The 16,908-nt window shown below is 42.9% G+C and overlaps 1 protein-coding gene and 1 long non-coding RNA gene across 3 annotated transcripts; one reads left to right on the top strand and one right to left on the bottom strand.

Annotated features, from left to right (window-relative positions):
- Positions 1 to 4,452: 4,452 nt before the first annotated feature.
- Positions 4,453 to 6,001, bottom strand: LOC124692127 (peroxidase 70-like). Its single transcript, XM_047225426.1, has 3 exons — positions 5,685 to 6,001; positions 5,402 to 5,593; positions 4,453 to 5,271 (listed from the first exon to the last, which is right to left on the bottom strand). The coding sequence occupies exons 1-3, from the start codon at positions 5,892 to 5,894 to the stop codon at positions 4,711 to 4,713; spliced, it is 963 nt and encodes a 320-aa protein (XP_047081382.1). The 5' UTR covers positions 5,895 to 6,001; the 3' UTR covers positions 4,453 to 4,710.
- A 4,629-nt stretch (positions 6,002 to 10,630) lies between these two features.
- Positions 10,631 to 12,714, top strand: LOC124686984. 2 transcript variants are annotated; one of them, XR_006998046.1, is made up of 4 exons: positions 10,631 to 10,783; positions 10,850 to 11,359; positions 11,503 to 11,995; positions 12,468 to 12,714. It is a non-coding gene; the product is annotated as an uncharacterized LOC124686984 (long non-coding RNA). The 2 variants fall into 2 exon arrangements; XR_006998045.1 differs by lacking the exon at positions 12,468 to 12,714 and having other exon boundaries at positions 10,850 to 11,082; positions 11,191 to 11,359; positions 11,503 to 12,042.
- The last annotated feature ends 4,194 nt before the right edge of the window (positions 12,715 to 16,908 follow it).

The raw sequence follows: 16,908 nt of genomic DNA, 5'->3' as shown, positions 1-16,908 counted from the left end.
CGCCTTCATCGAACATATCTTCATACCTGCCCGGTTATATCCTGTAGAAGCAGCAATAAGTACGGGTTCGTACTTAACAAGACTTCAAGACGTATAAGCATTCGTCAACCAGTCGTCCTTTGTACTTGAGGCACGCAGGGGACTTAGAGGACGCAAGAGGAACGTCATAGGCAATATGGTGGGGTTAAGCGGCAGCGCGCAAGCACTAAAAACCTATAGAGACACTCTACTACATTCGTCTAATCAAAGAAGGTGAGAGAGCGCATAACTAACAGTTCTATACTCTGCAAACATAACACAGCCGATGTTTTCCCCCCTCGCAAGGAAGTACTTACAAGGGCACTCACATGGTTGACATGTTTTAACCATTTATTGTTGAAGTTGTACTAACTTACTATGCAAGTTATTATCAATAAACAACTAGTGTAAGTTGTCTATGGTCGAGTCATACAGCTCCAAGTCGTCCATAACCGCGGACACTGCTTATCGATAAGATTTAACCCTGCAGGGGTGCCCAAATGTGCCCACACGCACGATCAACCCACTTGCGACAGGTGGATATCACGACTCGCACTCTCCTTCACGACAACAATGTCCAGGAAGCCACCTAACTAAGTTAAACCCGTATCGAAGTCCGGCCGTATCTCCGAAGCGGACCTAGCTGTTTGCGACAGCGTACTAGGTGGTTTAAACACACATCGGGGCGATAAACCACTTCGCAGAGGCTCCACGACCTATACGTGCATACCAGAAACAAGGGATACAAGGCACCCAGGGGCTTCCCAAAGTAAATAAGTAACAGGCTGGCATGCACGCAACAACAAATGGTAAAACATTACGAAACTAGTTGTGGCCACTGGACAAAGCTGTAGATTCCGGCAGTGGTCGAGGGAGACCCAAAAACATACCCACGTGTGGTTAGAGCGCTCAGTCTCGGAACAGATAACAAGAACTCGGGGTCCTAATTTATCAAGAAACACAAGTGAGCCGTCACAAAACGATCAGCTGACCCACCGATGCCTCCGCTAACAACTAATAACAAGTAACCATGATACCCTAACAGATATGTCCATAAACCATGTGTCATGATCCCCAACAGATAACCCGATAAGATAGCAGTAATGGTAACGAGAAATAAACAGCACTAGCATGCACTACGACTCGCAAGGCAGACCCGAAACCAAACAATAGCTGTAGGTGGTTGGTGGAGGCAATATGGGCTGCTTGAGGTAACAAGTGGAAGGGACACGTGACAAGAACGCAACTTAAGGATAGCATGAGGGAGAAGGCAAAATAAAATAGGTGAGCGACTTCTGCAGGGGCAGAAGTATAGGGGAAAATGCTTGCCTGTTAAAGCTTGCCGAGGAACATCCGGAGAACTCGTCGTATCTCACCACACCACTTCGTGATCCTATCCGGGAAGAAGCAAATGCTGGAACACACAACGCATGCAAGTCTTACTACTACGGATAAAGAAGATCCAGCATGATCAAGATGATATGCATGACATGGCAACGATGGTGCAATGCAACTTATCCATATTAATCGGAGTCGGAACCCCGGACAAGCAAATTAGGTTGGAGTTGCATTTCTACCGTTAAAGTTAAGTTCATTAGCATGGTATAACATGGCAGGGGTGCGCTACTTCAAAGTTAAACGGAGCGGGGAAATCTTAGTCGATGTCCGAAATACTCCGCATATATGTTAGGTGAAATGCACAACTACGAGGACACGTCATGATGCAAGATGCAAACAGGCACAAGGATGGCATATTCATGTTCCTTATGTTTTTCTGATCAATTTTCATATATAACATGTTTTATTCCGAGTTACGGATTAGAAAATATGATTGAAACCATTTGGCAAAATAATGGAACAAAATATAAGAGAGGGGAGGATTTGGACGTGTTGGGCTGCTACCTGCAGCGCTGGGCGAGGTGGGCCGGATCTAATCCGACGAGATGCGGTCTGGCGTGCTGGGCTGCAAGTTGCACCGGATCAAATTGGCTCAAAGCCCATCAACGGATCTGAGAAACAAGAAAGGTTGTGTTTAAATCGCTGTCACTGTGACTTGAACTTGGGTCTCACCGGATCAAGGAACGGACCAGCTGGGCTACTTGCTGCTGTTGAATTCGGAAGGGCTCCGAAGGCAAAGAAGGATCTCTGGCCGCGAGATCTGACACAAAACGAAAGAGATGAAAAAAAAAGGATGGATTAGGCCACGGTGGGATTTGAACCCAGGATGTCTGGATCGGGAAGTAGAGGGCGAACCACCCTTTGAGGTAGACGAGGCGAAGCTCGGGGATGAAGGCCATGGCGGAGCTCGCAGGTCGGAGAGGAACTCGACGACTGGGAGCGAACATGGGCGAGGTAGAGGGCGTCGGAGGTGCGCCTGAACACGAGGAAGCCGAAGGTGTTCCCGGTTTGGCCGGAGGACGACGAGGTTGGCCGGAATTGATGAATTACTCGCCGGAGTTGGAGGCGGAATCGGCGATTTCACCGTCGATTTACAGAGCCCTAGGCCGATTCCTTGGGTGTGGAGAAAGAGGAGAGCAAGGCGGTTCTGGTGGTGGTCTCGCATAGACGAGGGGAGGTCTGTAGCGACGGAGCCATGGTGAGGACGGTGCTGGCAGTGGGGTTTTCTCATGTTTCGTTGCTCACGGAGAGAGAAGAGAAGGGAGAAAAGGGTGGAGGGAATTAGGTGGATGCGGCGTGGATGGGAGAGGAGGAAGGCTAGGGTTCGGCACCGCAGAAGATAAGGAGGAGGGCAGGCGCGGTGGTTGGCTCGATGGAGGACCACGGCATCAGGCCATGGGGAAAAAGGGAGGCAGTCACGTCTCTCTCGTGCTCAGTCCTGGGATAGACGACAAGGAAGGAAAAGAGCGAAGGGGTACGGGCTGAGGAGGAAGAGGGCCGAATTGGGCCAGAGGTGGAGGGAAGGAGATGGGCTGCTCGGGGAGGGGAAGAAAAAGGCCTGGGAAGAGACGTGGCCTAGCAGAGGGGTTAGGGTTTTGTTTTTTTAAAACCTTTTCTCCTTATTTTTGAAACTGTTTTGAATTTAAAAAAAACAAACCAGAAACCAAACTTGATTTGAAATAGAAAACAGTTGAGAACATTTTATTTATTTTGTAAATTTGATATGGTGGTTTTGTTAAATGAGTAGAAGGAGGAGGTTTATTAAATAAACCTATGAGAGGGGGAAAATACAAAATTAGTTTTTATTCAAAATAATTTTTATTTGATAAAATCTTGTTGATGATATGATGCATGATGACATGATGACGCACAAAATAAAAACACAAACAAATCTAGTAGGGGTACTACCCTGGGTCGTTACAAAGGTGCACTCCAAGTTTGTTGGACCATCTCAAGGAAAGCGGGAATCATAAGCCAAAAATGCCCGAACTTGAAGGTGCACAGCCTCCAAGGCCCGCTAACGCCAGCGAGGAGAAGGGGACAATGGTCTGACAACGAAGAGGGTAGAGAGTGAAGAACATGAGTGTCAAAGCGAAGGTCATACTCGGGGTTGCAATAGAAGGCATCAAGCTTGCAAAGGGTCGGATTCGCTTGCTCATTGGACCATGCAAGGTGCCTATTTTTCAAGTGGATCTCATGTAGCACATAAACTTGGAGGGCGGCCCAAAAGTGGTTGATGCGGCCTCGGACCATTCCTCTTGTTCTTATCTCTAGCCCGACCAATTTGTTTGAAGTCTCAAAGAACAAGCCATCATACGCCTGGGCAGGTTTTTAGCCAACAAGCTCAGCGAAGAAGTGGTCCTTGCGGTTGGACGCGGATTCAAGCATAGTTTCTTGAAGGCACACAATATGGCATGAAGAGGAACCAATCGTCTCATGAACCGTGTGGCAGCGATCTTGATTATTCAAAACCCTTACATTCCAACCACGCATATTGATTTGTTCAATAATAGTTATGATCGATCTCAACACAAAACATTCGTTCTGATTTGCTGCCGCTGGTGCAGAACTAGAATCTCGTTCTGGCTCTCAGGTTTCCCCAACCATAGCTGTGGTTATTTCATGTGTCCGCAAACATTTTTTCTGAAGTCCACTATGTTTTCTTAAGAAGTTAAGATAGAACGCCAATTTTGGTCAAAATCAGTATGTAGATCCTCTCGCTCCAAGTTTCGCACACCTGTACTTTAAGAGCAATTTGACGCATGTTTAATGTTTATTGAGCTACTCATGTTGTATGAATTTTATATTGTCTAAACTAAACAAATTATTCAATTCCATGGCTTATACATCCAAAAAATTGGAATGGGATACCACATTTGATTCTAACAATAAATTCCAAGCGCACCCAAACCCAATTCAATTCTTGGCCATATCCTTTCCATCTTGGATTTGGAATTTCCAACCCAATTCAATTCTTGGCCCAATTCAGTGCATTCAAACAAAGCATCAGTATTGTTGAAAATACACATTCCAGAGTTCATATAAAAAACCATGATTGGTTTCCAGTCGTACTGCATATGTTGGCAACTTACATGAAGAAAAGGTATCTAGGGGATACTTCTGAACCCCAGCGGCCCAGCCAAGGTATTATGTGAGACAAACGGCTCTTATTCTTGCATGCATGCAAGCTGGCTTGTTACCATTGTAGCCAATCAAATGCGCACATCGCATCTTATATGATCATACCGTTACACGCTTATATACTATACAGATCCTTTAATGATCGATAATCGATCAGCTGTTGACGACCCTGCAGTTGCGCCTGATCTGGCCGGCGGTACCGGTGAGCGGGCCGATGTTCCCCATCTTTATCATGGCCGCCACGAAGTCGGAGGCGAAAAGGGACGGATTGGCAACGTACAGCTGCACCAGGGCGTCCTGCGAGGCGCCATTGAAGAGCTCCTGGTCCGAGTGCAGCAGGCCGCGCTTGGCCACTAGGTTGCGGTAGTAGGCGTTGTCGAAGACGAGCTGCGTCTGCACGTCGAACGGTGCCAGGTTGCTGTCGCCGGTGGGTGCCACGGCGGGGCAGTTCCGCTTGCGTAGCGTGGCGAAGGCCGGGTCGATGTTAGTGCCGTTGTAGATGTGGTCGCGGAAGTTCACGCATTGCGAGAAGCCGATGGTGTGCGCGCCGGAGAGCGTCGTCAGGTCGCGCGGGCTCAGCTGCTTCTTCCCGAACGCCTTGATGAGCTGGTCCAGGTTCAAGGACGGAGGGGGGAGGTCGGCGTTCGCTTCCTTCAGGCTTGCCGTCGTCGAGTCGCGCCGGCCGAGCGGCACCGCCCAGCTGGGCCCGCCGAGCTGCAACGATCGATGTGTGTTGTCAGAATTATACCTGCACATCGATCTACACTGCGTGCAGCATATATATGTGTACTTTTGGCACTGGCAGTATGCATGCACACGTGCACTGTCCATTGTAAATACGTACCAGAAACGTGCCGTCCCTTGCTGCTAGGGCGGCGATGTCGGCGCAGGAGACAACGCCAGGGCAGACCAGCTCCACGTTCTTCTTGATCTCGTCGATCACCTCGTAGCCACGCACGGAATTGACGTTTGGAAAGGCTGTCTTCTCGCCGACGAAGCTGCCAACGTCATCCAGAAGAATCGATCCGTCGCAGCCCTATGTACACATAGATATATGATGGTAAATAAATGAGTCGATCGATATAAGTACATGTTTATGTTTCGTTTAAGGGCTTAGCTAATTATACTTGAACGAAGCAGTCATGGAAGTGGAGCCTTAGGAGGGAGGCGCCCATGCGGCGCTCTGTGAGGAGTGCCTTGAGCATTGTGGCACGCACGATGAGCTGCAGCGTCGGGCAGCTCCTGGCGTAGAAGGACGGCGAGAGCTGCCCATACGCGGCGGAGGAGAGGAGGAAGAGAGCGAGCAAGCAATGCCATGCCCTGCAGCTGGAACCCATGGCAGCTATGCTAAGCTCACAATCTGTATAGATACGTACGTGTGTTCTTTACTGTAGGATAGCTAGCTAGCTCAGCTTGCTTACTTGTGGCTGCCACGAGCTGCCTATTTATAGTGTTCTTTTGGTTGCATGAGATGCATGCAGAATCGTCAAAGTTAAGCCGCTGGTGTGACAAAATAGGACAAGTTCCACGGGCTTTCTTCTCTTGTTGACAAAAGGCAACTCATCTCTGCCTAGATGCCAAAAACTTATCTATCCTTACATGTCGCTCACATGTCACAAGCAAATTGCAATTCTTGCATATATACAAATATATTCTATATAAACAAGTGGTAGTGTGTGGTTGGTTTCACAGGTAAAGATCATATTCGGCCAGTTAATTCGAATTATGTCCTTTCATGTCTCGTGACCCGGTAGGGGTTGGCCTTTGTGAACTCCTACTTTTTAGTGTGATCTTAATCTGATAATAACAATATGAAAGATGAGATTATATGTATCTTGTACACATTTGATTTCTTGATGGGACGTGGGAGCTGATCAGCCGATAAGGATGTAAGCCATGATGTGTATACGTAATTAAGTCACGATAGCAACAAATCACGAAACACAAAGATATTGGACGACACTTGGATTGGAGGGAGTACGTAGTATAAAATATAATAAATATTGAATCCTAGGAACAATGTTCCATGCCTAGTACTCAGTGCGAGGCAATCCTAATTTTGGGAATAAATGGGTAAGTAAAATCCTATAATTACCTACATTAACAGATGTCGAACTACTCTGAAACATTTCATAGTGGGAAGTAACATTGAGTAGTGTCATACGTATGACACTGGTCTATGTTACTATCTTCATAGTGCATGGTAACTTAGATATACAGTAGTTCATGCATGAGTATATTAATTAACTTGAAGACTCATTCTATCTTGAATAGTGTGATGTTATGATAACATAGCTAGTTACCACAACTATCTCTTTCTTCCTTTAGTTCTTCATTTAGTATCATGTCATGTCACCAAAATGTCTACTTGGCAGTGCATGTAGCTCCATCTTACTACCTTAGTTAGACTAAGAGCAATTTCAATAGTATAGCCAACTACTGGCTATAACAAGATGCCATGTTATTTGTAGTCACCATATAGCTAACATGTACAATAGTTGGCTATATGAATGAAGTAATTTACTAACTTATGGTCCACATTTCACTCTCACAAAGTGTCTAGGAGCACGTGCAACAGCTGGCTATAGCATAATATCCCACCTCCCTTCTCTCTCCCCTTCTCTCTCATCCAACTCATCTAAAATATATTATTTAATGTCTTATAGTCAGCTGACTGGACTCTATTGTACTTGCTCTAACCACAATGGGAGTATCATAGGTAGTATCATGCATGCCATGTAGGCAAATATCTTATGTGGCACATCAATTAATGAGGAGAGAGGTGAGAGTAGTATCATAGATAGATACCGTATCATAGCACGTAAAACTAATTTTAGTAGCAAACACATCATGTACATATATTTGCATTGAGATTCTACAGAACATTAATTGATGAGTAGTCTTAAAAGATGAGTAACTACCCATTTACGAGAACCTCCAAACTCCCAAGACTTGTTGAGGGCCACCTGAAACATCTATGAGCTCCTACTTAAACTTGTTAAAAATCTACATATGTATTGAATCCATGATTTGTAAAATTAAATAACAAAGGAATTATTTAGTGTTTCAATATGAATAAATTTGCGAAACCTTTATCAATCTCTTTGGAATGTAAAATAATTATAAATTTGAAATATGAAACAACCATGAACCTTGTACGAGACATGATCAGAAAATTATAATTTTATTCCTTAATGAGCAAATCCTTTCAAGCAAATATAAGAGCTTTCACGTGTAAACAGTAGGACAATGGCCTATTAAACAAAAACAAAAATAAAAACTAAGTAACTTACCTAATAGCCGAGAGAGAACATTGAGTCTAGCTATGTCAACACCTGGATTTTTAAGTCCAGATGCCTATTATGCCATACATCGCAATCCCAGGAAGATTTTTTTGCGAGACATAACAGTTGAATATCATAGAGTCATCATTTATTACAACACCATAGTAGTCATTACATAAAAAGGATCACATGATTCAGTCTGATTACAACACTTGATCTAATGATCATTACACAAATACGTAGCAGAAGCGAAGTAGTAGTGGACTATCTATTCCACAGGCAACGCTTGACGTCAGGAGAAGCTCCTAGTTGTCGTAGACGTCCTGTTGGCCGTCATCTTCATACTGCTGTTCAGCTTCATAGTCTGGCCATTTGAATAGCCAGGGACACAGCCGTGAGTACTTTCAAGTACTCGCAAACTAATACTAGTGTAAGCACTAACAGTTCTAGTGAGAGGGAGCTAAGTTCTAGGTTTATTTGCATAAAGCCAGTTTTAATTCATAAACACTTTAGTAAAAGACTCCTCATATGCTAACTAACTCAAGTGGGAACATTAGTGTCATTCCCACAACTCTGTTGTGATTCAAATCAAAGTCTCATTTCAAATTCAAACCATAAGTCACCCTTTTGTAAAAGTTCTGATGACGGAACAGTATGGCCTTTCCAACTATCTATGACCGCGGACGCGGCTATCCGAATAGGTTTACACTCTGCAAAGATTGCACACTTGTGCCACAACATTTGATTACATCCGTCAAGGATAACCCTGAATAATCGTAACTCAGTACGCGGATCATCAACCATTAACCTTTCACTTACACACCCTAGTATAGGTACCTCTCCCGATGAGCTTGGCCTCCCGGTGATAGCCAACTGTTATCCCGGGAACTGCACAGGGCTTGGGTCGTACATTCACTTCACTTCACGTCATTTCACTTTCAACGGAGGCAGCCTCGGCATAACCTCTATGACGCTTGTTAAGAGGGAACCCATACTAAGACACATAAATTTCCAGCTAAAGCCTTACCCATAATCAGGTATTGTGGGGGTACTAAAGAATTGGAATGGTATCGCATCCGAACCCAATCATCAGTTTTCATCAAAGACACCATTTTATTCAAGCCACATTCACCTTCAAAATCTCTCAATAGAATGACTCATCATTCCAAGGTTTTCAGAATTCAAAAGTTTCACAAGTTCCCAGCTAGAGTAGTCACACTACGCCAGATATCATATTCAGTGACAAATATCCTCATGACAAATGTCTGGTCTGTCATGTATTAAGGTAAGTAGGTGACAGATTGACTTTTTTGTCACGTATGATCATACATGCATGACGACATCAATTTGCGTCATGGTTAACCGTCACGGATAATCCTGGTGACGAAATTGAGTTCGTGGTACATTAGTCCATCATTGATTAGTGGTGAGACCCGGTTGTCAATGTTAATGTAGAAATGCATAAACTAGTTTAACAAATAGGCAAAAAAGAGGCCCATCAGAGTTTCGAACTAGGGTTGTTTGAAGTGGAATAGATCGGGAACTACTACCGTTATGCTACCATCCGTTTGCGTTGATATTTTCTTACGTGCTAACTTTTATCTATTTATTTACGGCAGTATCGGCAGTGATATAATAAATGTTAAATTCCTATGTCTGATTGATTACAGAATCACTTCGTTATTTTCCATTTAGGTAAGTAACATCGTTACACGCCTTGATAGAAGTGAACCAGGAGAAATCGATCTACGCCAACAGGTTAGCCTTTTGCGGCTCGTAACCGCCAACGTGATCTGATCTTAGATCCTAGGGTTTTGCCGCGCCGATCACTTATACAGAGGGTGGCCAGGGGAGGACGGCGCACGTCTTTGGGTACCACACAGGTGAGTTCCTCTTTGATGTGTGTTCATAGTGGTCTGGGACTGTGGTTAGTTATAATATAGATTTGCACTATATTGATTTGCGAACATGGATATGGAGTATACATTATTGTGCAGTAGGAAATAGCTATTCAAGATATTAACTAAATTTGGGTAAAGCAATATGGAACTCGTAAGTTCATGAAAAACATTGGTGGACATCATTTCACAAATATAAGCCTTTTTCAGCTTTTAGATTATTAATGTTAATTTTTTATATTGTAGATTGTTCAGTAATATAAGCCCTTTTATAAGCCCTTTTCAGCTTGTAGAATATTAAATGGTAATTATTTATATTATACATTACTCACTAATTTAAGTCTATTTTCAGCTTGTAGATTATTAAGCGGTATTTTCTTTATGGATAGAAATTGGATTACTGATGGGGTTAAATTTACACCTCCATATCTGAGAGGTCGGTTTTGCTACAATATCATAATTTTTTGCTAGGGGTCTTCGGCGAGGTCTCCGGCGAGGTCAACATTTTTATTTTATTTTATTTGTTTGCTACCCGACAGTAAAAAAGACACGTGTCAACATGGGAAGCAGGAGGCTGGAAAATCAAATCCTCCATTGAAATCACAGGCTATTCATGTATTTGCTTTAACTAGCCCACTGAAATATTCTACTTAGCAGCTTCTAGCTTTGTTTGTTCAACATACGGAATTTTATACCACTTAACATAATTGACTCTAACTAAGTTAATATTTATTTCCTTCTCATTACCAGCATGTATTAAGTCCTAGCACTTTGCAAACTAAAAAGATGAGCCCAGCCCAGTAACCCCTGACTCCCTCTAATCTAACCCACCAGCAATGACCGCTCCGAGGAAATCCCACTCCTCCCCTCCCCTAAACCTAGCTGCCTCCCTCCACTTGCCGTAAACCTATCCGCCTCCCTCCACTTCTCGCGGGGCGATCCTCGGCTGTTGGCGAGCAGTGGCTCCATCGCCGGTTACCAGTGGTGGCCGGTGACGCAGCTCACATTGGCACCTCCCTCTAGTCGAGCGGGGACGTCTCAAAGGTATGATTCAAGCACGTCTTTGCGTTGGCCTACCATGAGATCCCCTAATTTCGTGAAATCCTCTAGCAACCAAGATGAATTTCGGCTACTCCATGACGTGGAGGTTTCTTGAAGGGCTGCGGCGGCGAGTTGGAACACAGGGGTGCGGCCCCGAGTTGGAGAACAGGGGGCTCGGCCGAGGAAATACGGGCCAGAGATTCGGGCTCCTATTGCAAGGGCGTCGGCACAAGATGACATCAGCAAGAAGACAAGCGTGTGCACATTAGCAGCAAGAACCAGAACATCATGAATATCGGCAGGTGTTAATTCCTCCCCTGTTGGTGATTTGTATGATGTCCACTACTCATTCTCATGCCATGCTTTAAATTAAACTTTTGGTTGTAAAGATTGATTTGCATGTTCTGTAGAGTATCAATCTTTTGAGAGATCCTGGTAAATTCAGGTGGTGCAGCTCAATGAATGCATACTAAAGTGACTCCTGCTAGAATTGCTTGTCTTGATTTGAAATTTCGGAAGACAGAAATGCAAATGGGTGTTCCAGTCCTTGCAATAGACCAAGGGAACTAGAGAAGATCTGTGAGTTCTTGCTGTTATCTCCCAAACATATTAGTATCCTTTTTGTTTCTCATTTCAGTGCTAGATCTTCATGCCTTGGGTCATTACAACCAAGTTTTTTATGGTTTCCAATATCGTACCTGATATTACTTTTTTCCTGGCAGGAAATCTGACATAAAAAGACAGCGAATTGAGGACTTCTCAAGGCCAGTGCCAACACTGTATCAACCAAAGAAATTTATGATATCTTGCTGAAGGCATGCTTTCATTATTCAAGCAGAATCTGATCTTATTCCTATTTTATATTTGATTTTGGATATAGTTTCAGAGCACTAAATCACAGGCTATTCATGTACTTGCTTTAACTGGCTCACCGAAATATTCTACTTAGCAGCTTGTAGCTTTGTTTATTCAACATGCGGAATTTTATACCACTTAACATAATTGACTCTAACTAAGTTAATAGTTATTTCCTTCTCATTACCAGCATGTATTAATTCCTCCCCCGTTTTACTTGTACAACTACAGCTTATTGAAAGATATTGCTACATCATACTTCTGATAAGATTTTGATTCTATTTTTTTTGCTTCACATGATATGTCTCTGAGGCAACCAATAAGAGTTTCAAACGACTGGAGTCCATGTTAGTAGTTTCTGTAAGCCTCTTTTATGTTTTCTTATGTTGTTTTATCAAGTACACCTGTAGTTGAACCTTAAAAGCATCTAGAATGTGTAAATGCCCCCCCCCCCCCCAAACATCAATTTAGTGAATCCACCGCATTGTGTGAATCTCAACTTATGCCAATCAGATTAATTGTTCAACTTTGTGATATTGTGATTGATCATTCTATATATCAGTTAGCTAAATAAGAATTTTCATGTGTTTTTAGTCGGATGAGATTTTGATTTCGGTTTGATGGATTCGTTCAGCCCTTGTCGTGGTTATTTTGTACCCAAATTTATTTTTCTATTTACATCTACAGTGGTAACAACTATGATTTGTGAGTCTGATGTGCTATTTCAAATGCGCATGATAGCAAAGACTTGTGTGCTGAACTAATAGAATTCGTGATACCGGTCACTGTTTTTGTCACTTTGATACTGAAAATGAAATTTATGTGTTTGCAGGTCCCATACATCAGCAAGACTCGCCGTATTCGCATCAGATCCCATACATCCACAAGACTTGCCATATTTGCAGGAGTAGAATATCTTCTTTTGAAGCAAGATTGTAAATTGTCTACTCCATATATGCAGGACTAGGTAGAATATGATATTTTGATGCAAGATTGTAAACTGTTTACTCTTCAGATGATTTTCATGTATGAGATGTTGGTTCCAATAATAAATATTTAATTCTTTGTCACACAATGCATTCATATTCTACAATTTGTATGTGTTGCGTATAGACTATACTATTTTGTTGAGAAAAATATCTACCAACTTCTAGAGAGACCAACCAACCTCTCCTGAAAATAGTATTTTCTGAAATAATAGAATTTCCAGTCTGTGTAGGATCTCTGTACCAACGCATAAAACGGTTGCTTGACAAGGGGTGCCCTCTTGTTGTGCATGCCACGTAATCATTATAGGACCCACATGTCAGGGGACACGTCAGCATATTTGACCAGTCCTAAATCTCACCGACTATTTGACAATGACGGTATATTTGTCATATAATAAGTTAGACAATGACATATTTTCCTATCTAACCTGACAAATATGTTTGTCATCTATGAACATCATAGATGACGGATAAATAATCGTCATCCATTGTAGTTTGACAATGACAAACAAATGTAATCTGTTACTAGAAAGTAATCTATGATGGAGCTTCCATGACGAACCTAATGACGGACAGAATTTGTCATCCGAGAGTAATACATGACAAATTTGGTATATTAGGTGACAAAAGTTGTTTGTCCTTAAAAATATTATGTGGCGTAGTGTCATTTTTAATTTAGAACTAGCAACTAAGCATGAGGGGTGCTAACTAGCTTGTAGCTTTTCTAGGCTAACTTTTATACTCTTGTACTACTTCACAACTAGACTGAAGTCAACTATAAATGAAATCTTGTAAAGCAAAGTAAAGCTTCGAGAGATAAAACTGGGATTTGTAAAGTGGAACACAAGTTAATAGGGCAATGGTGCCTTGCTCATGGAGAGCTTTGCACTAAGGTAGCTTGCAAGATTATTAGCTTGCCTTGGTTGGTGTACTGATCAAAGTGGTCTTCTTCTTCCTGGAAGTAGACCTCCTCCTCCTGGTACTCCTCGGTACTAGCGTCTAAAATCGAACACGAAGTATACAATCACCAAGCAAGTCTTAGGGCTATACTAATAACACACATGGTTCACACAAGCTATTCAATCATCACAACACTAATCACAAAAGGGTTTGGCTTGTGTGTTAAGAAAATTTGTAAGAGAGAAATAATTTCCTCTCATTGAATCTTTTTTACAATTTAATTTCCTCAAATAATAATAAGGTATGAATTCATGTTGATCAAGGTCAACAATTCATATCTATCATTTGGGGAAAATGATTTAAATGAGGTATTAACCTCATACCATTTAATCCTTACTCTTGCATTAATTTAATGTTTCTAAGTAATCCAATATGAGATGATATCGACTAAGTAAACACATCACTTTGAATTGCTTAGGACCATGATTTAAATGAGAGGGAACCTCTCACACGATTTGAGAAATAATTTTGGAGGATTTAAATGAACTAGAAATAGCCACATAGCCATTATTTTGCTCTAGTCCATGATCATACAAAAAACTATGTGATGTTTTTACATAAACATGTAGAGTAGGTGAAATGTGATTTATGAGAGTTGGAATCAACTCAAAATCACTTAGGGTTGATTTTTAATAATTGTTTGAAGTTACAAAAGTCCCTGCCTTGTTATTTTTGTCACATTAATTTTACACAGTAAAATGAGATGAGACTAGTGGGGTTGGATAGAGATTTTCCTAAACTTTGCAACAATACCAAATTCATCAAATTTGGCCAAGTGGATTTGAATCTATTCAAATTTGAAAATAGCATCTGCAAGGAAATTCATTTAAACTGGAAAATTCGAATTTGAATTAAACGGGCCGGCGGGAAAACTAACTGGGCCCAAACCGTTTAAACAGCGCAAAGGCCAGCCCACCACGCGTCCAGCACGCGTGGGCTGCCTGACAGGTAGGGGCCACTCGTCAGCGACGTGTAAACGCCGAAACGGTACCCTTCTTTCTGGGACGCACGATTAGAACCTAATCTAACGGTCCACGTGCATCGTCGTCTCCGACGAGACGCGAGCCTACTGGCGGCGAGGCTAGGGGATCGGAGAGCTCACCGACGCTCCGGCGGTCGTCGGCGAGGTGCGCGGCGACGTTGGCGAAGACGGCGAACCTCCTGGTAGTAGTGGCGTCTCCGGGAACAGCTTCTATCTCCGGCGAGCTTCTGCGGCGGAGCACGGGCAGTGAGGGTGAAATTTGGCGGCGCTACTGGGCAATTGATAACGCGTGAAGCACACGTCCGTTGGGAACCCCAAGAGGAAGGTGTGATGCGTACAGCAGCAAGTTTTCCCTCAGTAAGAAACCAAGGTTATCGAACCAGTAGGAGATGAAGGCCACGTGAAGGTTGTTGGTGAAGGAGTGTAGTGCGGCGCAACACCAGAGATTCCGGCGCCAACGTGGAACCTGCACAACACAATCAAAATACTTTGCCCCAACTTAACAGTGAGGTTGTCAATCTCACCGGCTTGCTGTAAACAAAGGATTAAACATATGGTGTGGAGAATGATGTTTGCTTGTGAATAACAACAGAGAACAGAGTTTGCAGTAGATTGTATTTCAGATGTAAAAGAATGGACCGGGGTCCACAGTTCACTAGTGGTGTCTCTCCAATAAGAAATAGCATGTTGGGTGAACAAATTACAGTTGGGCAATTGAAAAATAGAGAGGACATAACAATGCACATACATATCATGATGACTAATATGAGATTTACTGAGGGCATTACGACAAAGAACATAGACCGCTATCCAGCATGCATCTATGCCTAAAAAGTCCACCTTCGGGTTAGCATCCGCACCCCTTCCAGTATCAAGTTGCAAACAACAGACAATTGCATTAAGTATGGTGCGTAATGTAATCAACACAAATATCCTTAGACAAAGCATTGATGTTTTATCCCTAGTGGCAACAACATATCCATAACCTTAGAACTTTCTGTCACTGTCCCGGATTCAATGGAGGCATGAACCCACTATCGAGCATAAATACTCCCTCTTGGAGTCACAAGTATCAACTTGGCCAGAGCCTCTACTAGCAACGGAGAGCATGCAAGATCATAAACAACACATATATGATAGATCAATAATCAACTTGACATATTATTCCATATTCATCGGATCCCAACAAACACAACATGTAGCATTACAAATAGACGATCTTGATCATGATAGGCAGCTCACAAGATCTAAACATGATAACACAAGAGGAGAAGACAACCATCTAGCTACTGCTATGGACCCATAGTCCAAGGATGAACTACTCGCGCATCAATCCGGAGGCGGGCATGATGATGTAGAGTCCTCCGGTGATGATTCCCCTCTCCGGCAGGGTGCTGGAGGCGATCTCCTGAATCCCCCGAGATGGGATTGGCGGCGACGGCGTCACAGTATGTTTTCTCGTATCGTGGCTCTCGGTACTAGGGTTTTTGCGACGAAGTGAATAAATAGGCGAAGGGGCAGAGTCGGGAGGTGGCCGAGGGGCCCACCCCACAGGCCGGCGCGGCCAGGGGCCCCACCGCGCCGCCCTAGGGTGTGGGCGCCTCGTGGCCCCTCTTCGTCTCCTCATCGGACTTCTGGAAGGCTCCGTGCAAAATAAGACCGTGGGCTTTTGTTTCGTCCAATTCCGAGAATATTTCCTGTGTAAGATTTCTGAAATCAAAAACAGCAGAAAACAGGAACTGACGCTTCGGCATCTTGTTAATAGGTTAGTGCCGGAAAATGCATCAAAATGATGTAAAGTGTATATAAAACATGTGAGTATTGTCATAAAACTAGCATGGAACATAAGAAATTATGGATACGTTTGAGACGTATCAAGCATCCCCAAGCTTAGTTCCTACTCGCCCTCGAGTAGGTAAACGATAACAAGGATAATTTCTGAAGTGACATGCTGCTATCATAATCTTGATCAATACTATTGTAAAGCATATGAGATGAATGAAGTGATTCAAAGCAATGGTAAAGATAATGACTAAACAACTGATCATATAGCAAAGACTTTTCATGAATAGTACTTTTAAGACAAGCATCAATAAGTCTTGCATAGGAGTTAACTCATAAAGCAATAAATTCTTAGTAGAAAGTTTTGAAGCAACACAAAGGAAGATATAAGTTTCAGCAGTTGCTTTCAACTTCAACATGTATATCTCATGGATAATTGTAAACACAAAATAATATGATGAATGCAAATAAGCAAGTATGTAAGAATCAATGCACTGAGTTGACTCAAGTGTTTGCTTCTAAGATAGAAGGAAGTAGCACTACAAGAAAAGTTGCCATGG

The sequence above is a fragment of the Lolium rigidum genome, chromosome 2 (assembly GCF_022539505.1).
Source record: "Lolium rigidum isolate FL_2022 chromosome 2, APGP_CSIRO_Lrig_0.1, whole genome shotgun sequence".
NCBI lineage: Eukaryota > Viridiplantae > Streptophyta > Magnoliopsida > Poales > Poaceae > Lolium > Lolium rigidum.
The sequence above is the reverse complement of the archived record's forward strand: the minus strand, read 5'-3'. Positions and strand labels throughout refer to the sequence as shown.